General features: G+C 55.9%; 9 protein-coding genes across 9 annotated transcripts; 4 read left to right on the plus strand and 5 right to left on the minus strand.

The window, feature by feature from the left end:
* The first annotated feature begins 291 nt into the window (after nt 1-291).
* Nucleotides 292-3,231, plus strand: QBC33DRAFT_534751 (trehalase). The gene is made up of 5 exons (XM_060427561.1): nt 292-877; nt 943-1,262; nt 1,324-1,837; nt 1,892-2,679; nt 2,735-3,231. Exons 1-5 carry the CDS (start codon nt 729-731, stop codon nt 3,001-3,003), a joined length of 2,040 nt encoding a protein of 679 aa, XP_060284589.1. The 5' UTR covers nt 292-728; the 3' UTR covers nt 3,004-3,231.
* Nucleotides 3,232-3,619: 388 nt separating this feature from the next.
* On the minus strand, nt 3,620-4,505 carry QBC33DRAFT_534758 (uncharacterized protein; the record flags this gene model as incomplete). Its single annotated transcript, XM_060427562.1, has 1 exon — nt 3,620-4,505. A coding segment is annotated over exon 1 (401 nt), but the record flags the coding sequence as incomplete, so codon positions are not given.
* Nucleotides 4,506-4,704: 199 nt separating this feature from the next.
* On the plus strand, nt 4,705-6,970 carry QBC33DRAFT_534759 (transcription initiation factor TFIID subunit 7). The gene has a single exon (XM_060427563.1). The coding sequence runs from the start codon at nt 5,015-5,017 to the stop codon at nt 6,707-6,709; it is 1,695 nt and encodes a 564-aa protein (XP_060284591.1). The 5' UTR covers nt 4,705-5,014; the 3' UTR covers nt 6,710-6,970.
* On the minus strand, nt 6,762-7,914 carry QBC33DRAFT_534761 (mitochondrial ribosomal protein L37-domain-containing protein). The gene is made up of 2 exons (XM_060427564.1): nt 7,383-7,914; nt 6,762-7,275 (listed from the first exon to the last, which is right to left on the minus strand). The coding sequence occupies exons 1-2, from the start codon at nt 7,768-7,770 to the stop codon at nt 7,019-7,021; spliced, it is 645 nt and encodes a 214-aa protein (XP_060284592.1). The 5' UTR covers nt 7,771-7,914; the 3' UTR covers nt 6,762-7,018.
* Nucleotides 7,915-8,022: 108 nt separating this feature from the next.
* Nucleotides 8,023-8,868, minus strand: QBC33DRAFT_534762 (NADH-ubiquinone oxidoreductase). The gene is made up of 2 exons (XM_060427565.1): nt 8,444-8,868; nt 8,023-8,312 (listed from the first exon to the last, which is right to left on the minus strand). The coding sequence occupies exons 1-2, from the start codon at nt 8,667-8,669 to the stop codon at nt 8,230-8,232; spliced, it is 309 nt and encodes a 102-aa protein (XP_060284593.1). The 5' UTR covers nt 8,670-8,868; the 3' UTR covers nt 8,023-8,229.
* A 299-nt stretch (nt 8,869-9,167) lies between these two features.
* On the plus strand, nt 9,168-10,693 carry QBC33DRAFT_557842 (nucleotide-binding, alpha-beta plait; the record flags this gene model as incomplete). The annotated part of the gene is made up of 3 exons (XM_060429835.1): nt 9,168-9,617; nt 9,679-10,298; nt 10,360-10,693. 3 exons carry the CDS (start codon nt 9,168-9,170, stop codon nt 10,691-10,693), a joined length of 1,404 nt encoding a protein of 467 aa, XP_060284594.1.
* A 668-nt stretch (nt 10,694-11,361) lies between these two features.
* QBC33DRAFT_374500 (Sodium/calcium exchanger protein-domain-containing protein) lies at nt 11,362-14,740 on the minus strand. The gene is made up of 2 exons (XM_060424016.1): nt 11,877-14,740; nt 11,362-11,794 (listed from the first exon to the last, which is right to left on the minus strand). Exons 1-2 carry the CDS (start codon nt 14,501-14,503, stop codon nt 11,464-11,466), a joined length of 2,958 nt encoding a protein of 985 aa, XP_060284595.1. The 5' UTR covers nt 14,504-14,740; the 3' UTR covers nt 11,362-11,463.
* QBC33DRAFT_534771 (condensin complex subunit 2/barren) lies at nt 14,730-18,185 on the plus strand. Its single transcript, XM_060427566.1, has 4 exons — nt 14,730-15,101; nt 15,184-15,808; nt 15,867-17,519; nt 17,600-18,185. Exons 1-4 carry the CDS (start codon nt 15,010-15,012, stop codon nt 17,891-17,893), a joined length of 2,664 nt encoding a protein of 887 aa, XP_060284596.1. The 5' UTR covers nt 14,730-15,009; the 3' UTR covers nt 17,894-18,185.
* Nucleotides 18,186-18,375: 190 nt separating this feature from the next.
* On the minus strand, nt 18,376-19,719 carry QBC33DRAFT_374439 (uncharacterized protein). The gene is made up of 3 exons (XM_060424015.1): nt 19,524-19,719; nt 19,387-19,406; nt 18,376-18,587 (listed from the first exon to the last, which is right to left on the minus strand). The coding sequence occupies exons 1-3, from the start codon at nt 19,614-19,616 to the stop codon at nt 18,407-18,409; spliced, it is 294 nt and encodes a 97-aa protein (XP_060284597.1). The 5' UTR covers nt 19,617-19,719; the 3' UTR covers nt 18,376-18,406.
* Between the last annotated feature and the right edge of the window lie 2,315 nt (nt 19,720-22,034).

The raw sequence follows: 22,034 nt of genomic DNA on the forward strand, positions 1-22,034 counted from the left end.
AGTGCCGCCGGGAAGTGTGGGGACGCTGGGGAGTGGTGAGGGATGACCCCTCTGTTAATCCGTACTTGCAGCGCCAATGCTTCCACATGATGCTCAGCGAACACTCTATTCTACTAACTACATACCTAGCCGAAGTAATTCGTTGTCCGCTGTGACTTGCGTAGGTAGTTACGGGTTATCAAGGCGATACCCGCAGTCAGTGATCGGCGATCTTCGCATTCTAGTCGGATCTAGTGTAGTAGTATACGTAGTATACGTTAGATAGTGGGTAGTCCAAGTCAACGATACCAGGTGCTGGCGTCATCGCCCACTCCCCGTTCCCATTCCACTGGCTTTCTCTTAGTTCCATGCCACTTTTCATGCCTTAAGATGCGATACTTGAAGAATACTCGTGTAAGCCTAGGTACCTCTCGGCATGGTAGGTCCTAGTGAAGCATATTGCTTAGTCAGTCCCGGCCGTTCAAACTACCTATCGCAAGAAGGTAGGTGGTTGGAATGTCCCGGATGAGCTGAGCTGAACTTTGAACGACATCCCTTGCCACATTCTGAGTCCTCCCAAGTCAGTCTCCGAGCAACCCAGGATCAAAATACTCAAGCGTATAAGCACCTGCCTACCTGAGTAGATTGGTATATAGAACTTGGGTAAGCCCTGGATCACTACATACCTCTCCCTTCTCATCCTCATCTCTCAAGATCCCGGGCTCACTCTTTCTTTCCGAGTTGTAGCCATGGCTTCTACGTGCGCTACCATGACCCCGACCGGTCAAGTACGTCAGCATTCGGGGGGCTATCTCCCAATCGAGAACTATGGGTTGATAGGGAATATGCGGACCTGTGCCCTAGTGGGTATGGATGGGAGCATCGACTTCATGTGCTGGTAGGTTTAGCAGGCCCTGTGTGTGTCTGGGAGGAGATGGGCATCCCAAAGCTCACTACCCATAGGCCCGACTTTGACTCTCCGTCTGTCTTCTGCCGGCTTCTGGATAAGGACAAGGGAGGATACTTCAGCATCCATCCCGACTCCAGCCTCTCATGCACGACCAAGCAGCAATACATGCCCTCGTCCAATATTCTACAAACTCGCTATATCAACGAAGTCGGTGTCGTTGACATTGTGGACTTCTTCCCAAGGCCAAAGAACGCCAGCGTCATAGCCAAGGGTCCCAGGCAGAACCCTTATCGGGAAATCATGACTGTCCAAGAGGAGCTTAAGAGATGGCTCGTCCGACGAGTAGAGTGCATCCGCGGAACGCTTTCCTTGGGTCCGGATAACCCCCTTTCCATGTCGTCACCAAGGAGTCGGCAATGCTGATTCAGTTATAGATGTTGAGATCTTTCCTGCGTTTGATTATGCCCTGGAACCCCACACCACTACCATCGTTCAGCCTGTCCACGAGCCAGGAGGTGAGCGGAGCAAGACGGTGACTTTCCACAGCAAGAATGTCAAGCTGCAGCTGGACGTCTCAATTGATCGGGGCGAAGAAGATGCTGAGACTTGCCCGACTGTTGTGTTCAAAAAGGTCCAACGGCCCGGTATGCTGGGAGAGGGTGTCGTAGCCAGCATCGTGGTCCAGGAGGGGCAGGCCATCTCCTTCATCCTCCGCGACGACATCCAAAACCACGTCACTGAACACATTACAAGCTCCATCCTCGATTCTCAACAACACGACACCCAGGCTTTCTGGTACAACTGGATCTCGAAGAGCAAATACAAAGGCCGGTGGCGAGAAGTCGTCGCGCGCAGTCTCTTGATCTTAAAGCTAATGACCTATGAACCCACGGGTGCCATCATTGCCGCCCCGACGTTTTCTATTCCCGAGGATATTGGTGGTACTCGGTATGTGCCCTCGCCCCTCGTTCTCCTGGAGCTGCTGACCTGACATAGGCCAAGTAACTGGGACTATCGCTACTGCTGGGTGCGAGATTCGAGTTTCACCATCTACATCCTGCTTCGTCTGGGGTTCACTGCTGAGGCAGACGCCTACATGGGCTTCATCAGCGAACGGTTTATGAAGTCGTCGTTTCCAGACGAGGGACTGCCCATCATGTTCACGATCAGGGGCGAGACCGATATTCCCGAGAGGGAGCTATCCCACCTGGATGGCTATAGGGGTAGCAAACCAGTCCGGATCGGAAACGGGGCTGCTTTCCACAAGCAGTTTGACATATACGGTGAGCTGATGGATGGCATATATCTGTATAACAAGTACGGCAAGCCCATCAACTGGGAGCAGTGGTGCTCGGTCCGCCACATGCTCGACTACGTTCTCACCATAATGGACCAGCCGGACATGTCCATCTGGGAGGTGCGCAACAACAAACAGCACTTCACCTACTCCAAGATCATGCTGTGGGTGGCATTCGACCGGGGCCTGCGCCTCTCCGAAAAGAGGAACTTCCCGTGTCAAAACCGCGCCAAGTGGCTCGAGGCCAGAGACTCGCTGTATGAAGAGATCATGGAGAAGGGCTTCAACAAGGAGATGAATTGTTTCATCCAAAGCTACGAGAACAACACAATGCTCGACTCTTCCATCCTCATTGCCCCTCTGGTCTTCTTCATTGCCCCCAACGACCCTCGCTTCCTCAGCACCATGGATCGAATCCTGTTGCCACCCGAGAAGGGGGGGTTGACGAGCACCGGCCTCGTGTATCGCTATAACACAGAGGTCTCTGAAGATGGTGAGTTCTGGCCCCCTTTCATCTGTACCCCCCTTCTCGCTAACTGTCTCCACAGGCGTTGGAGGCCGCGAGGGAGCTTTCAGCATGTGCGTTTTCTGGCTGGTGGAAGCCATGACTCGGGCGAGCGTGTACGAGCCCAAGTATCTGCCAAGGGCGATCAATCTCTTCCAGAATATCCTGAGCTTCTCCAACCACCTGATGATGTTCTCGGAGGAGATCGCGCGCAGTGGCGAGCAGCTCGGAAACACTCCGCAGGCCTTCAGTCACTTGGCCCTCATCAGTGCCGCCTTCAACTTGGATCGTGTGTCAGAGTTTCAGAAGTAGGTAGATGTCGGGTTGTTAAGGGCGGAGAGATATCGAATACTTTTCTGAAAGTTTTATGTTCTTGTATTGCCACCGAGTAGGTACCCCTAAACTTAAATGGTAGCTCTACTGTGCAAGTTGAAGAGAGAGAACGGGCGCCACCCAAGGATCCGCACGCTTCGCCGAGGAGAGCCACCAGTGTCTCCGACTAAACTTACCTCCGCTTGTGGGATATTAATATGAGGGAAGATTGGGCCCGGCATTACTGCGATGGGGACGGTTTCCCCTATGTACAGGCCCCATAGATGTGCGGGCATGGCTCACGCCGAAAACCGTAAAATTCGGGTGTTAGGGAACCACCCCCCCACCACCCCCCTCTTCCATTTCCTCGAGCCGTAACGCCGTCGCTATGCAGGTTGGTATCCAAATCATCACAAAGAATCCATCATCTCGTCGTAGTCCCCGATGCTGCGGTCTCCAAGGGAACTCAGACCCGAACTGGGAGGCCTGGAACCGTCGCCGTTCCCGTTGGCGTGCTGCTCTTCGGCGACGTCGCGCACCGCCCCCTGCGAGGCCGCCCGCATCTTCTCGATCCATCTCTGTATGCTGGGGACCTCGCCCCCCTCGACGAGGACATCACCGTGTTCGTTGCACCTCCCGAGGAGTGTACCGGCGTACTTTGAATCGTCGTCTGTCTTTCCGTGCTTCTTCTTGAGCGCTACACGCAACCCGAGTCAGCACTTTTGAATGTATATACGCCCTGCTGCTCCTAGACCATCACTCACCGTTAAGGTAATCAGTCGCATCCTCGACCCCATCCAGGGCGACGCGCTTGATCTCCTTGTTGACGGGGCCCCTGGCCCAGGCGACGAACTCGTCGGCGCCCCGCGTGTCCTCGACGCCGAGGAACTCCTGCTCCTCCTCGGCCCGCTCCGGCAGCAGCGCGCCCATGTACTGCAGGGCCATGCGCACGTCGACGACGTCGGGCCCCGCGGCCGAGTCGGACCCGTTGTGCGCCGCGTACAGGGCCGTCATGTGGCAGAGCTCCGAGAGGTAGCGCGCCGCGAGGTCGGTCAGCGAGTCGAGCACCGTGGGCTTGGCGCTGTGGTAGCCCATTGCGCGCAGGATCTGGAGGACGCTGGGCCGGAGGAGGGTGTGGAACAGGGCCTGGGGGGGCGTCATCTTGTCGGGTCGTCGGCGAGTGGGGAGGAGGTTGTCTTTTTTCTGGCGGTGAGTGGATCGAGGTATCGATTGTATGGGCGATATGAGAAAGCGAGCTTGGGATTTTGGGAGGGTTGAAAGTGAACCAAAGCTAGACTTTGCTTGAGCTTGCTTTGAGCTGAGCTTAGCGATCCATAGTGCAATCAGCTTGAGGCTCCTTCTGGTAGAGCCTTAGAAAGCACAGGCTTTTGTTAGCAGCTAGCTCGGTATATCACTCAGGCAACTAACATACTGTGGCGAGAGTTCTTTGAGAGAGCGTGGAAATCCGAAGTTGCTGTGCTCTTTATTTTGTACGTCGAAGCTAGATTTGGCTTATATGAGGAGGTGCCTACTTTTATTGGTGCAAGGATAGATACTTATGCAGTTAGTAATGCAGATGCCTGTAATTGCGGCGCTAGACTGGCACAGCTTGCTATTCAGACCAGGTAACAATAGGATGCCACCCACTAATTAGACAATGCCAGGAAACGGTGCAGTGCTCCGTAGAGGGGCTTTGACTGCGTCCATTACATCCAATCATCCATCACCTCCTGCCTACCTATTCAGACGGGTAGAAGACCAGAATCTCCAGTTGTAGCGCCAGCATATTCCTAACTTCCTGTCTACCTAGGGAATGGGTAGATCGACTTGAATATCAGCTACCAGGCGGCCAGCTCCCGGCTCCCCCATTACTGGCATCTCCCATAATCTATGGAACCTCGTTTATGACGAGTCTCTCACCTCGTCGCGCGCTGCTGGCGCCGATCTGACCTTTGAAGCCATCCAATCCCCCGATACCTTTTCGATTCCTATTCACCAACACGAATAAAAGATGGCCGAACCCCCTCAGACGAAGAGGAAGATTACCCTCAAGATTGGCGGCACCTCCTCAGGCGCGGCGACGCCGACCGCGACGACTCCCAGTTCTGCTCTGCCGTTCGCAACCTCACCTGCCCCCGAGACCCCTTCCTCCGAGGGCGGCACAAAGATCAAGCTCAGCGTCGCCAGGAAGCCCCTGCCTTCGGCGCCCCCAGATGGAGCCCATCCAGCGGTTATGCCGCCGCCGCCGGTACCGATTCTACAAGAACCCAAGCCGTCCGTGAGGACAAAGACGGGGCGTATAACAAAACCGACAGCCAAGAAACGCGCTAAGGACGATACACTCGGTGACAAACATGGGGATGGGCCTCTTGTGAACGGGTCATCCACGACGGAGCCAAAGGCAAAGCGAATCAAGGTCCTCAAGACACCGATTCTGACCAGGCCGCCCACCCTAAAGCTCAAGAACGCGGGCAAGATACCCTACCGCCCACCGGGGGATGGCTACGATTCTGAGGCTGAAGACGGAGAGGCCGATCCGATCATTGAGGAGCAATTCGTCTTGCGCATGCCACCTGGCGAGCACTGCGATTACATCCGCAAGGCTATCCAAGAGCGGAAGATTGGCCTCCCTCGGCATCAAGGAGGCGCCGACCTTTCGATGAAATGGGTCGATGACGAGGGTCGGCGGTGCATGGTTACCGTTCAAGGACAGAACTACGCCGCCGTTCTACTCGACCTGCCCACCATTACGGAGGCAATGAAGACCTGGGACAAGAAGTCTCTCATCAAGGCTGCGGACATCTGCCAGATGCTGCTGGTGTTTGAAAAGGTCAAGAACGAGGAGGAGGTGAGGCACGCGAAGCTCCCCAAGCTGGCCGAGCAGGGCTACAGATGGCCGCACGGTCTCACCCCACCAATGCACGACTGCATTCACAGGCGATTCCGGAAGCGCCTGAGCAAGCTGGAGATCCAGAACAAAGAAGCCGAAGTCGAGCGCTTGCTCAGGGCCGATAAGGAGGCTGCAAGCACGAGATGGGAGTTTGTCGACGACCGGCACCAGGCCAACGCGGCCGGCAGGGAAGATTCTCAACTGTACGAGGAGGAGGAGGAGGAGGAGGAAGAGGAAGAGGAGGAGGAAGAAGAAGAAGAAGGAGGAGAGGAAGATGCGGAAGCAGACGCGGAAGGTGAGGCTGAGGACTACTTCGGCGACGGAGGCGCTATGGAGGCAGACCTGGACTTCGACGATGCGCTTCTCGAGGCCGAGTTCGAGGCCCAAGTCAGCGATGCAATGGCGGAGCCTCTTGACGCGGGCACCCCGACTCTGGGCGTCGGATTAGAAGTAGCCACGCCGACGACCCCGAACACGGCAACTCCGGCGGGCCAGACAGATGCAAGTGGCGCGGAGGAGGACGTCGACGTCGACGCCGACGCCGACGAGGACGAGGACGAGGAGGACGAATCAGAAGAGGACGAAGGCGACCATGGCGACATCGACGAGGACGATGTGGACGGCGTCCGGCACGATGAGGTCACCGCCGTCCGCAACGAGATCGCGCACTTGAAGAAACAGCTCACGGACCTCGAGGGGCAGCTCGCTAGAAGCGTGCAGCCCATGATGCAGAGACGCATTGAGCAGAATATCAAGAACCTCAAGGCCGAGGTCGAGTTGAAGAAGTCCTCCATCGGAGAGATGGACGACGATTAGCTTTAGGGATTACAACCCAATCTCGGTGGGCAAGGCGTTAGTTCCGGACTGCGTTCAGGAAGTCATTTACAGGAGTATTCTAGCTGTAGGATATGGACATGACCCGGTGCCAGAATGCTTCAGGGGCACAAGAGGAGCAGGGGCCTTTTCGGTGGAAAGCAGGAAGATATTTTACAAAAGCAGTTCTCCCAATGGGAGGCTTAGCGTTAGGGCATTCTAAAGTGCCCGGGTTCCAAAAATATGATACATACAACAACATCCTATCTATCCCCGTCCCGTCCTGGCGATATGAGTACAGCTGTGTGATATTTACATCGACTTCAAGTAGTTGGTCTCCTTGATCTTGGCCCTCCTCTCCTTCCTCATGGCCTTGCGTAGCTCCTCCCTCTTAGTCAAGGCGAGGATGGCGCCGTCGACGCTGCCGTCCTCGGCCGCGGGCAGGTTGATCGTCTGCTGCTGGAGGGGTATCTTAGGGGCCAGCGCCTCTAGGTCTCCCGAGGCCAGAATCTTCGCCTCCAGTATCCGCTGGCGCTTCGCCGCCAGCCGTCGCTGCTTCCTCGACTTGGCTGTGGAGAGAAAGGAAAGCCCAGGTTAGCTAATTGATACAACACGTTGACGACCCGCGTCGATAAGGGAGAGAAGAAAGGAAGGAAGGGGGGCGAGTGAAACATACAGAACTCGTCGCCGGCGGTCTCGTCCGCTTCCTCGGTCTTGGTCTGGACCTCGAGGCACCTCCACAGCCAGTCCGGGTATTCCTCGTCCGCGGCGGCGACGGGGTCGGCCTTGCCCTTGAGGTAGTTCAGGCCGGTGAGGATTGTTCCGGCGGGACAGGAGGACAGCGCCGCCTTCGACTCGGTTGCCGTCGCTGAGGATGATGATGCGTCATCACCGCCGCCGGGCTTGGTCAGCGGTGTGCTGAGGTCGGGGATCTGCTGCGATGCCCCAGGTGGTGCTGCTGCCGGCGCGGCGTTGCGGAAGGCTATGCTGGTCGTGAATGTGCGAAGAGCCTGCGGCCGCTGGCTGAGGCCGGCGGCTCGCCTTAGACACGTCCGGCAGATCATGGTTGGTGGTCACACGGCGGGGTGTGTGGCAGTTGCGTACTGGGGGAGTTGTTGCTTTTCGAGGTCTGTCGGCACCTTCAAGTATGTTGATAGAAAATTTATGGGGCGGGCGGCACGAGCCACCATGGCAGTTCAGATACCAACTTGCCAACCTACTAAACATGTGCTTATTGATAGAACGCAACACGCGCAATTTACGACCTACAAGTAGGAAATCTGCCAAAATACGACATGTAGAACAGTTGGATGCAATTTTGAAAATTTGAAATGTCCGATTGGGTACATTGGATCGGTATATGTACAGTTGGGGTGGCTTCCGCTTGACCTCCGCCCCTGTATATCAGCACCCTCATGCACTGCAATTGCAGCCCTGCTGTTGCTCTCGCCTCGACCGTCCGAGAGATGCCTCATAAAAAGCCAATTCGAAATGCTTTATACTCCAGTAACCTCCAATTCCATTCATTCCTGTTTCGAAATGTAGTTCTGTTGCTCAAACAGATAACCCTTCACCTGGCCGGTCTTGAGAAGTTGCAGGTACCGTTCTGTGATTGTCAGTCAAAATACGCTCCATTAATCAATTCCCATTCTCTCCGGCGTGGTCGAGAACAGTTCAACTGAGATTGCAACTCCAATTGGTTGCAATTCGTCACAGGGTCGGGTCAAGCAGACTGACCTCGCAAATGGCCGCATTTCTCCAGATGGTTGACCCCTTCCCGGTAGTAACACTTGCTAAGCTCCTCCCGTACTAGACGCCCCATCATGACTTGTACCCACTGCTCCCTGATGATTGCATCTTGGGCCTGCTTCAAGCGCTTGTTGTCGTCGTAGTCGACACCGTCGAAGGTTGGGGGCACGGTCGGCTTCTTGGCCAGGAAGGCGGCAGATTCGGGTGTCGGCATCTTGGGCGTAGGCTGTGACCTTAAAAAATATCTTCGACGTAGTCCGGGACCAGGCGCTCGCGCTGATGTGGCAGAGTGCAGAGGACGCGGGGGAAGTTCCAATGCCTTGGAACAACGATCAGTTGATGTCTGAGCTTTGGATGCTTCCAGTTGAGCTTCCGAAATTGCCGCCTTGATATCCAGGCACCAAAAATAGCCTATCCGTACGGCTGCAGCCCCCACCTCGGTACCTAGGTACAGACAGACACTTTCCATCCTACCTATCCGCGCCAAGTGATCATTGAAGTAAATTTTTGCTCCTCACCGCCTTGGGTCCCCACCTGTGAAGAAAAAAATCTAGGTTTTTTTCCTAGCTCTCGAGACGAACCCAGCCTCCCAACCGCCTATATCAACTGCCCACCCCGAATTGTAAAGTTGAATTTTCGTCCCTCCAACACCACCTTTCACCCCCAAAATAAATCCAGTCCATCTCAATCCATCCTCCATAACATCTTCATCATGGGTAAAGTCAAGGATATCAAGAGCAAGTCCAAGGGCTCTGCCAAACCCGTCGCCGCTGCCAAACCTGCTGGTGTCACCAAGTCGGCCAACAGCCCGGCGGTCCAGTCCAAGAAATTGGCCAAGGACATCGCCAACAAGGCTGTGAACGGAAAGGAGAAGAAGAGCAAGAAGGTTGAAGTCTCCTCGTCCGAGGACGATTCTGACGACTCCGAGTCTGACTCGGCCTCCGAGGATGGCTCTGACGACTCCGAGTCCGACTCTGCTTCCGACTCGTCGGAGCCTAAGAAGGTGAAGACGGCTGCCAAGACCAACGGAAAGGCCAAGGCCGCCCCCAAGATTGCCGCCGAGGAGAGCTCTGATTCTTCCGACTCCTCCTCCGACGAGGAGGAGACCGAAGCCAAGCCTGTCAAGGCCAACGGCAAGGCAAAGGCCGATGCCGATGCAAGCGTAAGTGACCATAGCTACTACTCTCCCCTGGATGTACATATATATTAACCTCGTCGTTCAGTCATCCGATGACTCAGAAGATGACTCCGATGATTCGGCATCCGACTCTGACGCATCCGAAGCCTCTTCTGAGACGGGCTCTAAGGCTGAGGCCCCGTCCAAGAAGCGTAAGGCTGAGGATGAGGCTGAGGAGGAGGCCGAGGCCCCGGCCAAGAAGACCAAGACCGAGGACGAGTCTGAGGACAAGCCCCTCACCCTCTTCGTTGGCAACCTCACCTGGAATATCGATGATGACGCTCTGTTCGAGGAGTTCAAGGGCTTCGGCGATCTCGCCAGCGCTCGCGTTATCACTGACCGGAACACCGGCAGGTCCCGTGGCTTCGGCTACGTCGACTTCACCACGCCCGACGCCGCACAGAAGGCTTACGACGAGAAGAACGGCGAGTTGCTTGACGGCCGCGACATGAGACTGGACTTCGCCCAGAAGCGTGCCAACAACGACGCCGCCAACGGTGGCCGCCCGGCTTCCTTCGACCGTGCGAAGCAGCATGGCGATGTGATCAGCCCCGAGAGTGATACCCTCTTCGTGGCCAACATCCCGTGGAGCGCTGATGAGGACGCCATCTCTGCCTTCTTCAACGACGTTTGCAAGGTCCAGAGCCTGCGGCTCCCAACTGACCAGTGAGTTTCTGCAATCCGCTCCTACACATAACGTCCTTGATAATTCTGACACACTTCCTAGGACAACTGGTCAGCCAAAGGGCTTCGGCTATGTCTCTTTCCATTCCATCGAGGATGCGAAGACTGCCTTCGAGGCCAAGAACGGGGAGTTCCTCAATGGCCGGGCCGTCCGCTTGGACTTTGCCAAGCCTCGTGACCCGAACAGCGGCGGTGGTGGCGGCGGTGGCTGGGGCGGAGACCGTGGTGGTGGTGGTTTCGGCCGTGGTGGTGGTGGGCGAGGAGGCGGCCGTGGTGGTGGTGGCCGTGGTGGTGGCCGTGGCCGTGGCGGAGACCGTGGTGGTTTCAGCCGTGGCGGCGGTGGTGGTGGCTTCCAGGGCAAGAAGATCACCTTCTAAGGTGGCCAGCCGCACATGTTTCCATTGTCCATCGTCCCTGAGGGCTCTTGTCGGACACAATAGTGGGCTTCGAGTGGGTTGTCGGCTTTGAAAACTTACACTCCTTCCAGGAGTAGTGGGCTTCCGAGAGAAAACACTTCTAGCAAGGAGTGCGATACACCCGAGGGCTTGATACTATCCGTGGCAAGCTGGTTGCTCTTTGACAGCTCGCCGAGACCATGTGGGCTCATCGACTTCGCGTCGATCTGACACACCAAGATGGGTTACCTTGTCGCTGTGGGTTTCGCGGTTTCCGCAGGCTCCGAGGGCTTCGACATAGAAGTTGGGATGAACCTCCTTATGTCCCCCCGTGGACATCTTGGAGTGGACCAAGCTTCACGTCACCGCTGCTTTCCGAGGGTTTACCGAGGGCGTCCAAAAGTATCGTTTCATCTGCGCTTAGCGCATACCTAGTTGCTCATGAGGGTTGGCTTTTCCCCTTTTCTTTCCAGACACTTAAGCTGGCATTATCTGCTGGCACTCGACTCCGGCCGGTAAGTACCACCATATACCCCACGGTAGTCTAGTATCGCAGTCGTCTGGTCCATACATAGCCTGGAGGATAGATATAATTGTACGGTTACGGTCTACGGTACGGAAATACATACTGAAATTACATCCCTAAGCCATCCATTCAACCGTGTGTCGCATGGGAGCGATTGTGATGTTCGAATGCGACCTGAACCAACATAATACCCCTCTGATTTATATACTATACTATGTATGTACTATCATGCCACGTCCGACCACACTCCCGTCATCTCGACCACGAGGTTGATAATTGTACTTAGCGTCCAAATGGCTATCAAGCCCCACCCTATCTTCCTGCTCATGACCCATTTATTCGACGGCACGGCAATGAGCAGCACGATGAGCGTGAGCAGCACGGTGACGGCCGAGATCAGCAGCGTGCCGCCGACCTGTATATGGTACGGCTTGTAGCGTATGGGTGAGTCCGGGTGCCTCTCGTGGTCCTTGTTCGCCGCCTTGATCGTCATCCACGCGCCCCCGATCCCCACGCCGAGCAGGATGTTTAGCATGGGTCCACCGAAGCACGCAGCCCTTTTTGGTTCTCGTGAGTCAGTGTTCTTCACCACACATTGTGACAGGCAGATATAATGAATGGATGGATGGATGAACTTACAGCGCCATGACCGGATAGCCCAGGCGGGCCACGGTAATGTCGGCAACGAGGTCGCCCAGGGAGTTGCCGACGGCGAATATGGTGAGGCCGAGGATGGCCTCGGAGATGCTCAGGATCACGCCGAAGGTTTTGAGGACGCCGACGACCTCGCCGGCGACGGTGGAGATCCAGGCGATGCTGATGACGAAGCCCAGGAAGCAGAGGAGGAAGTGGTATTTCGGCTTCTTGTGCGGCGAGGTGGTCATGAGGACGGCCAGCATGACCAGGGAGACGAGGAGCGAGTAGAGGATCGACCTCAGCAGCGCCCAGCCGGGCTGGTCGACGTCTTCGCGCACGTTGGCCCAGAGGATGAAGACGACGAAGAGGGGCCCGGTGAAGATTTGCAGCGCAACGAGCCACCTGTTCCATCCGGCAGGACCCTCCGTCGAGGTGACGGAGCGACCGGGTTCCAGACTTGGGGAGGGCTTCGGTCGCTGATGGTTGGCCATCTCAGCCTGCGCACCAATATCTGGGATGAGCGACTCGGTCGGTTGTCGAGATCTGAGGGGGACCAAGGCCGGGGACGTGTTTACGGATGGCTGGAATATAGAGGTCATTGTACTGCGGCGGTATCGTTGCCATTCTGTCTCGGGCTCAATGGTCCCATCCTGCTCCACAACTACTGGTGGAACGGTATCCCCGCCCACCCGAATCTCGGGCGGGTTGATTATTGCACCATCCTCCGATTCGTCATCGTGGTCGTGCTCGGTCTCGACAATCGGCAATGTGGTGACCAGAACGAAAATGCTTGGGACGGATATGATGCTAACCGTCCTGTCCCAGAAAGTCTTGTCTCTCCAGCCTTGCAAGGTTGGGAAGAGAGTCTCCCAGAGGACGTGAGGAGGGGGTAAAAACCTGTACGGCCACCAGTTGACTGGCTTTGGGGATTCGTCGTAGTCATCAAGGCCAAGACCGGCAATCGAGGAATGCCGCTCTACGGCGGGATGGGGTAGCATGAAGGCGGATGGGTGCCCTGAGACATTGGGCGTCATCGGCATGGGGGATTCGGATATTGCTGGGAAGGGCGACAACGAGGGTGACGACTGGCAACTTGATCCCCTCGAAGGGCTGGGAATCTGGAGTCGTAAATGAGGAGGCGGCCCTGGCGACTGTGGTTGTTGTTGTGCCGCCTGAGGTTCTGCTAGGTGACGTGCGGGGATAGGAGAGAGCCGCCCGTCGATGGATGTCGCTCCGGGGCTTGCAAATCGAGGGGTTGTAAATCGAGGCGGACTCGAGGGCCTGACCAGCAGTTCAGGACGAGGCAACCCGGAGTTATCCAGATTCAGAGGCGCGTTCCCTGACGATAGGGCACGCTCTCTCCGATCAAAGGGGATACCCCTAGAAGCATGGTGGAGCGATGCAGATGGCTGTGCGGGGGGTCCATGGGGTCCATCAACCGATCGGTTGTCTGAGTATGATCTTCCGGGCAGCGGCGTCAGATGCATGTTTCTGGCCTTCTGTAAAGAAGCCAGAACGGATCTGAATTCCAAAGCACCAACCAAGCTGGGCCGGATTGGCGTGATGGTGGTGTTGCTTCTCCCCCAGCGTGGCCGCATCACGCGCATGCTGCTAGTCATCTCCGCGGCAACATGCCGTCCTCGTTCATCATCCTCATCGTCCGGGGCTTGAGACATTGCAGAATCTGGCTCAAGCAAGGAGGCGCGCTCGAGGGCACTAATGTCAGGTGTCTCTGCGGCAGGTGACCGATGGCCAACGGGCGCAGTGTCCTCCTCCTCCTCATCGTCGCGATACGGTTCTAGCTCGTCGGTTTCCTGTCCGGTCACCCCATAGAAGTGGCCTCGAGAAACGTTCTCTCTCATGCGCCTCCTGCTCCTGCGCGCCGAGAGCCAGTGCCACCCGACAACGACGAAGACGTAGAAAACGTAGAAGCCGATCATGACGCAGCACTCCCACAGATGGAGTGCGCCGTCCGCGAGGAAGACCATGGTGAAACTGACAGCAGCGATGAAGAAGCATATGTCCCGAATGAACGACTTCTTGCTGACCTTGAACTCGCGGACGAGGGCCATGGAGCCCCCGACAACGGCAGTGATGAAGCCAGCCGCTCCTATCAGCTCGCCAACCGCCATGCTGCCGCTATTGGAACCCATCGCAGCAAATGTGCTGAAGACGTCGGGGGAACCATTGCCGAGGGCAAGGAAAGTGACACCCGCTAAGCTCTCACTGAGACCCAGGATTGTGGCAATGGTGCTCAGGTTGACAGTGAAAAAGTCACTGGCAGCAATTCCTATCGTCGTGAACAGTAGGCCTAGCCAGGCGACCATGACCACGAATGCGACTGGCCGCGCATTGCCTAGGGTGCAGTAATAGAGAGTGAGGTACGGCAGGAGGCCGGCTTCATCATCTTGACAATAAGCCAGGACAAAAGCGCACTGGTCCTCGGCATGGTGGACATCGTGGCATTCTGGCTCGGCCGATCTCGAATGAAGGAGAGGCGATTCATTTCGGCTACTCGAGACGCTTCCTCGCAGAAACAACGCATATGTCGCTATCAAGGTAATGAGGAGCGTTGACACTACAAACGGTCGCCCGCTTAGTTTGCGTCGTCTGAGGTGGGACGCCGACATTCTGAGATTATGACATCGCGGAGACAGCCGGAATGATGGAGTGGTCAATCCAATAGATATGAAGCTAAGATCGATGATTTAAACAACATGTACTGCGTATATGAGATGTTAGATAGTTGGGATAAGAGCTCGCGTGCCTTGATGTGACGGATATATGTACTATGGTATAAGATGGTATTCCCCCATCAGCTCTCCCTAATCTGGATATGATGGCGTAATTGTGCACGTTGCCTCTCGCCCCGCCCTACTCAGCCCTCTGCCCCTTTTAATAGGGAAACCTTCTGATATGCAGCCAGCCCTGATTCGCCAGTCACCCTACCCCACCCCCAACCCAAGCTCCTGTTTAGTTCGGTATCTGCACGTGCCGATCGGCCGCCACCAATGTTGGCGCGCTCAGAAGTAAACAAAAACACTGAACCTCGCTCCTAAGCACCGAAGGTGTGAACTGCGAACTGCGAACTGCGAACTGCGAACCATCCCAACATCAGAAGTACAACATCAACAAAATGCCTCGGGTGGCTCAGGTACCGCGAAAAAGCGCCACTAGCAGGACGGCTTCTGGCTCTCTGTCCGCATCGCCGTTCAAGTCACCGGTTAAGTGAGTTGGCGAAACCCGACAAGACAAACAGACTCGCATAGCAACCGCATTCCGACTAACTAGCTGACTCTCTGTCCACCAGGATCCCGCTTAACGACGATGCACAAGAGAAGGCGCGCCGGTCGCATGGCCGCAAAGCCCTTCACGAAGCACAGATCAACCAGCTCAAAGCCGCAGCGACTGGAACCCCGGCGCGCAAGATCAGCCTTGCGCTAGACGGGGACGAGAATGCCGGATCGCCGGGTTCAAATCCGCGCACGCCGGTGCGGTCACGGCAGAACGGCGCGATGGCGATAGACGACGACCACGAGCGATTCGTCGTCGGCGGCTCGGCGGTCACGCCTATGAAGCGCGTCCCGATCCTGGCCAACTTTGAGGAGTGGATGAAAATGGCTACCGACAACAAGATCAACGCGGCTAACTCGTGGAATTTTGCTCTGATCGACTACTTTCATGACATGTCTCTGCTGAAGGAGGGCGACGGCGTCAACTTCCAAAAAGCAAGTTGCACTCTGGACGGCTGCGTCAAGATCTATACGAGCAGAGTCGACAGTGTTGCAACCGAGACCGGTAAACTTCTAAGCGGCCTGGCCGATAGCCGGGACAACAAGAGGAAGGGCCGTGATAGCGAGGAAGGCGAGGAGGACGAGGAGGAAGAGGAGGAAGTAGACGAGGATGGCAACATTAAGAAGAAGCCCAAGAAGAAGGTTCCGTGCCCCTTGAATATGCCCCCATTTGACGAACCTCTGCTCACACATGGCGTAGTCGCAGCGATCGTCCGAGGCAACACTAGCCCCGTCATTTGCTTCTTTGCAACTAAAGAAGTTCGAGCTCGAATTCTCCGTCGATCCCCTATTCAAGAAAGCCTCGGCGGATTTCGACGAGGGCGGCGCCAAAGGCCTGCTCCTTAACCATCTCATGATTGACGGGCAAGGCCGCATTGTCTTCGACAGTAGCGACGATACAGGAGATGCGTCTGCCGAGTCCAAGTCGCGTCAGAAGGACGACATGGAAGGCGATGAAGATGATAGTGCAGAGGAGCTTGATGCTTCGACTGCGGATAAGACCGCGGCGCTTGAGGAGGAGGACGAGGATGTCGAAATCGACATCGCATCGCTCGGTGCCAAATTCTTCCCCGACCTCAGCGGCCTCGACGAACTGGACGTGTGCCCATCACTGAAGACATTCGACCTTGGAGACCCTTCGGGATCCCTGGATATCCCCTTCCTCAAAGCTCCAGAAGACTGGCGACAGGAGCAAGACAAGGAAAAAGGTGCCGAGTCCGGAGGCATCGGAGACAAATCGGGCATGTTCATCGACGAGGAGAACATGCTTGGTTTCGACGATACTGACGCCCTTGGCACTTTCGGCATGGGACCGGAAGTCAACTTCGGTGAAGGTGGCGAGGCTTGGGCTCGAGAAGCTGCGCTGGAGCAACAGATGATGCGAGTCTTCGATGTCGGGCTCGGCGACGGCGCTGGAGGTGACGGCGACGGTGTTGATATGCTGGACAATGTCAACGGCGATTTCGTCGTCTCCATGACCCATGCCCAGAAGGCGGACAAGGTGCACGAGGACATCCTCAGTTACTTTGACCAAGCGCTCCAGAAGAACTGGACAAATGCTGAGCACTGGAGAATACGAAAGATCAAGGACGTCAACAAGCCGTCCGAGCCGACACGGCAGAGGAAAGAGAAGCAGCCCTTCGAGATTGACTTCTCATCGCCACTCGATGCGGCCCTCGGCGAGGTCATCTATAACCAGGCCTCAAGCACCTCGGCCATCTCGTTGCCGAAGAAGGACTGGAAATCAAAGTCGCGCAACCTGCTCCCGGACGACAAGCACTTCAACTCGAAGCAGCTCGTCAGCCTCTTCCTCAAGCCCAAGGCTCGCCTTGCCCAGAGGCGAGCAGCATTCGGTAGCCGCGGCGGCGCCTTTGGCAACGGCGACCAGCAGAACCACGACGGGCCCGAGGGCGAGATGGACGAGGCCTTCTGGGCTGCGAGGAAGGCCCCCATAGAGAGCGTGGAGACCGGCTCGCCGGGCGACGACACCGCGCTCCCCCAGGGTGACTACGACGCCAATTTCTTCCAGGACGACGGCTTGCCGTTTGCGGGGGCCACCGGTCTCGAAGACGACGACGACATCGACGAGTTTGCCGATGCCCGCGAGCAGTTCTCCCCCGGCCTAGGGGAAGGGGCCAACTTGGGCATGACCGAGGATGTCGGCATGACGGGCGCCTTCACCGGCCTGACTGTCACGAACCCTGCCGACCTGGCGTTCGGCACTATGCTGGTTACTCAGAACAGGAGGGTGAGGCCCGAATACCTGCAGTACGCACGGGTCGCGAAGAAGGTGGATGTCCGCAGGCTAAAGGAGGAGATATGGAAGGGAATGCGCTTGGAGAAGCTCGAGAACGTAAGCGAGAACCGGAACATCCCTATCTAACCCCCCATACCTTCTTCGGCATCGATCTCTGACTGACCTTCCTTGGACAGGAACCCCCTCAACCAAGACTGCCCTCGCCGCCGGCCGATGAGTCAAGCCCGCCTCCCGCCATCTCAGCTGGCGGTGGAGGCGACCAACCGGCGCTGAAGTTCACCAACGTAATGAACGACCTTCAGAGGGTCTATCCCAAGACGGCCATGGACGACATCTCGACCAGTTTCTGCTTCATCTGCCTGCTCCACCTCGCCAACGAGAAGGGCCTCGTCATCACGAAGAACTCCGCGCTCGACGAGCTCGACATCCGGAAGGACTGGTCTGCCGAAATCACGGACGGCGGGGAGTAAGGCCGTTGGCAAGGTGGGGGTGGCAGGGGGATTGTCTGTCTGAGGGACAAGGCTCCTTCAACCGGGCTTACTCTGTGTGTACTGGATAGGAGTTCGATCGGCTTTGTTGTTGTCTCCCATGATCCTAGGCCCTTAAAGACCAGAAGGGCGGGCGGGTAATGTGGCTGGTCCGGTTTTGTTTACCTAGTTATGACGAGAAATGAGGGTGAGAGAGCGTGCATATGATATGGGATGCGTTTTTGAAGTTATCTTCGCTACATCCAACCCGTGGAATCCAGGCCTGGCCGTCGAATTCTCAGTGCCGACGATATTCCTCGTGAAACCCATGACATGCAAAAACTGTTGCAACGGCCGTAGCCCAGGTTATGCTTGTATAGGTCATAAACGAGCTCGAGCTGCGAGCCCCGGACACGACGGTACGATATCTAGAGAAACAAAGGCCTATCTATAGAGCGGGATACCGTGCTTACGCAAAACGCTGTCTATCCAGTCCTCGGTGGCCAAGCGGCCATGCTATCTGTTACCGTCATTCCCACTTCCATTAGCTGGCTCTTTGCCGTGACCGGTTGGCGGTTGCGCAGGCTCCTTTTCATCGGCCGCCGGCATATTGTCCTCGAACGACGCCAAAATCTCGTCAAGCTTGCTCTCAAGATTTGACAGGTTCTTTTCGAGAGCAGCTGCAGCTTGCTCGCCTCTGCATGCAACTACCGAGTTAGCATTTGTGGCTTGTCCATGCATGGCATATAACCGCGGTGTAGGTGGCATCCACGTGACAGCGATGACATGCCTCAGCGCGGTGTATGCTGATATCAGGGGTCTTTTTTGACTCCGACATTACAGCCCTTACCCCATGCACAAATAGGTAACATAGGACCCTGCCTGAATGACACTGCTGCATTGGTAGGCCCCAACTGGTAGGTCGGGATGCGGAGACGCCAAAAATTGCAAGAAAACTTGGACCGGAAAGCCCACTTTGGCCAACATCGGGAAGATTCCTCACATGGTCCAGGGTCCTTTTCAGGGTCCTCCAGGGTGGGCAGATCAGGGTTCTCCCAGGGTGCTTCCCCAAGGGATATCTGTTGGGGGATAATGGAAAGCGGAATGTTACGCGGTGATCCAGCATCAAAAGCAGCACACTTCTATGTTGGTATGGAGTACGGGCCAACCAGAACAGGCGAACGGCAACTTCGCGGTAAGACGTGCAGAACAAGACTCAGGCTGACAGCCGTCAGAGCCGCGAAACTTGAGAAATGAAGCCAAACGAGCACACGCACTGGGCAGTAGATGGGATGATCCCATGACGAACGGTGAGGCGGTGGGAGGCAGCAGCCCTAATGCGGGCTGAACATCCTTCCCTGGTCCCTCCCCAGGTCCAGAGGTTGCAGAGAATGAGAAGCTGGGAAAGGTGCAAAGTGGGAAACACCTCCGGCCAAGTTGGGCGCCAGAGTTTGAAAACAAAATCGCAATATGCGTATGCGTATGCGTATGCGTACCTCGAAAGTTCTCTCAAAGCCTGCTCAAGTGTCAGCAGCTTTGGAGGCACTACTGGAGGGTACAAGACGGAAAAGAATAAAGATGATGGCATATCGTGACATCCCGAGACAGGCGCAAGGTAAAGTAAGGGGCTTACCTGAGCAAATTGTGCATGAGTCGAGTTAGGCGGGGAACCTGCCGACTCGTGGGCACCGTCACTGTGGCCGCCCTGGGACTCGCTTGGGTCCATCCTGCTGGATTTTGGAGAGTGTCCGGGCCAAAATCGTCGAGGAATGGGAATGATAGGTCAGAGCCCTACGAGCAGTGTGAAGAACGACTCCCCGTTGCAAAACCTCAGGTTCAAAGGCTGATGATGAGGGGATGCCATAGGGAAGCCATGTGTTTAGCCCACGAATGGTAAGAGCGCAAACGGACCAATCACCTCATCACAGGTTAGATACTTACTCAGTACCTACCTCTGCAGGTAGCTTTGCTACATACCTAAGGTACCTAGGTACGGTTACGAACTGTTACGTCACCACCTGGTTGGTGGAAGCGGGCGAGATGGCGCGGTTCAGTTATAATGTACCCTGGGTGTAGTACATTGCGCAGTACCTACACGGGGCAGGGTTCCTCGTATGTACCTAAGTACCAAGGTAGGCTGTACGCATGTAGGTGTACTCGCTGCCAGTTGATGAGAAACAACAAAAAGTCAACGAATTTGATCGGGGAGGCTTCGCTCCGTCAAAAGAAGAAATATCTTGAAGAGAGTGACCTTTCCTCTTGCTGCTTTGGTAGGTCTACTCCCTGGGTAGTCGGCGTAGGTAGCTCCGATTCCGATGAGCTTTACCATCCATAGTAACTGCGTAAACGTCCTGTCGAATGAGGTTGTTTTGTCATGAACGATGATGGAGTATGACAATAGAATCAGGAGAGCCAAGGGCCTGGGTCGGGGTCGGGGCGAACAACGCTAGAAAACCTTCGGCATACTATGTAAGGGTCAAAGGGGGCTGGTGACCAGACTGGAGAAATGCATCGAAATTTGAGAATGCCAGGATGGCTAATTCTCAAAGGCCCATCTTTACGGATTCTTCGCATGTAGACCCATGTGAAGAAGACATTCCGTGAGGCTTGGGCCAACTACCCACGCATAGTACGCGACTGCCGCCAGCCTGGAGCTTGTGTTGCCAGGTGGCACCCCAAGCCGCCCAATTGGAAGGGGGAGAATCTGCAGCAGGGATCTGCCTGCCAAACGGGAAAGTGCCTGCCTCCCTGCCTGCCTGCCTGCCTGCCTGCCTGCCTGCCTTGGATCGCGGCGTAAACATCTCTGTGAATTTCAATTTGCATGTCGCTCACTCGGTTTGCGACTCCGGCTCCCCGCAAGCAGGCATTTTCCCTTTCGCACCCAGTTACCCACACATGACCTCTCCCCAATCCCAACGACTCTTTCCCCGTCAAGCCGGGTGCTGGGACCTGCTTCTGTTCGGTGCGGTGGGCTCAGGCTCTGCTCGCAGCTCATTGGCTGAAGCGCGCGGTCCACGCCATTGAATATCGTACGATTCTTGCTGCATTCCCTGGCAAATCGATGGAGATCGAGATCCCTAGTCGCCTTTTCCACCCTCACATTCGCCCTTTCATCCCGCCATGGCATTTCGACACTACCCAGCATCCCATTTCGAGACTTGCAGTGTTTCTGGTCACCCCCGCTCGAAGCACCATTTTTTCCCAAGTGCGTAAATATAACTCCTCGACTGATTGTGAGGAGAAAAAAGGAATGGTTAAAGAGGTGCCTTATGTCATTCTGAACCCACTCCACGGCGTGGCCTTATGCCCTCATACGTAGAAGCCGTTGCTCATTGCGGGGCCGTGTTCAAGTTGTCGGCTTCCCGTCGTTGTACCTACTGTACACCAACGGTGCCATCGATAATTGACGGGCTGTACCATATCCGTACCTCCAACCTTAACACTCCCGGCCTCTGTCCTCATGTTCCTGCTCCCTTCCGCTAGGCTGAAATGTGCTCGCTCTGCTCCAATCTCCCATAATTCAGGTTCAAAGGGCTACCTAACCGAAGTCCCCGGAAGCCAGTCCCTCGGCGACATTCCGGCATCTGTTACTGCTGGTGTACAGTTGCAGGTGGTAGCAACCGTAGTACAGCAAATCTCCCGAGGCATGAGAGGTACCTGCCTATATGCACAACGTACATCCATTCACCCCATCCTTGCCCGGCCTCCACACACCCCTGGTGGAGCATTGGTCAATGGTCTTGTTAGTCGACCACACTTTACCTCGAGACTCTGATCTTTTGACGGCCAAAACCCGTTACCACACGCCCGTTATTCTTGGTCTCTAGTCGCCTGGCTAGCCAGGATACACGCATCATCCAGTATCCGCGAACTGCAGCGCCGGCGACAACCTTGGACAGGTGCAATATCCGTCATACTAAGGTGGACTGCGGTAGACCTCGTTCTGGCCCAGCGTTGATCCTCCTCCGTAGCTGAGATCGCCGCGACGACTAGCAGACAAGTGGCATATAACCTATGGCCACCAGCCGATCTTGGTCGCTAGGCCCGTTCTTGTGAGTTCATTTCTTCCCCAGTGCTTTGAACATTTCCCGTTTGTGCAACATCAGGTCCTGGCTACGTGAGCACTTGTTGTCATTGAAGTCTC

Source organism: Phialemonium atrogriseum (genome assembly GCF_030411735.1).
Source record: "Phialemonium atrogriseum strain 8032-3 unplaced genomic scaffold QBC33scaffold_9, whole genome shotgun sequence".
In the NCBI taxonomy this organism is placed as follows: Eukaryota; Fungi; Ascomycota; class Sordariomycetes; order Cephalothecales; family Cephalothecaceae; genus Phialemonium; species Phialemonium atrogriseum.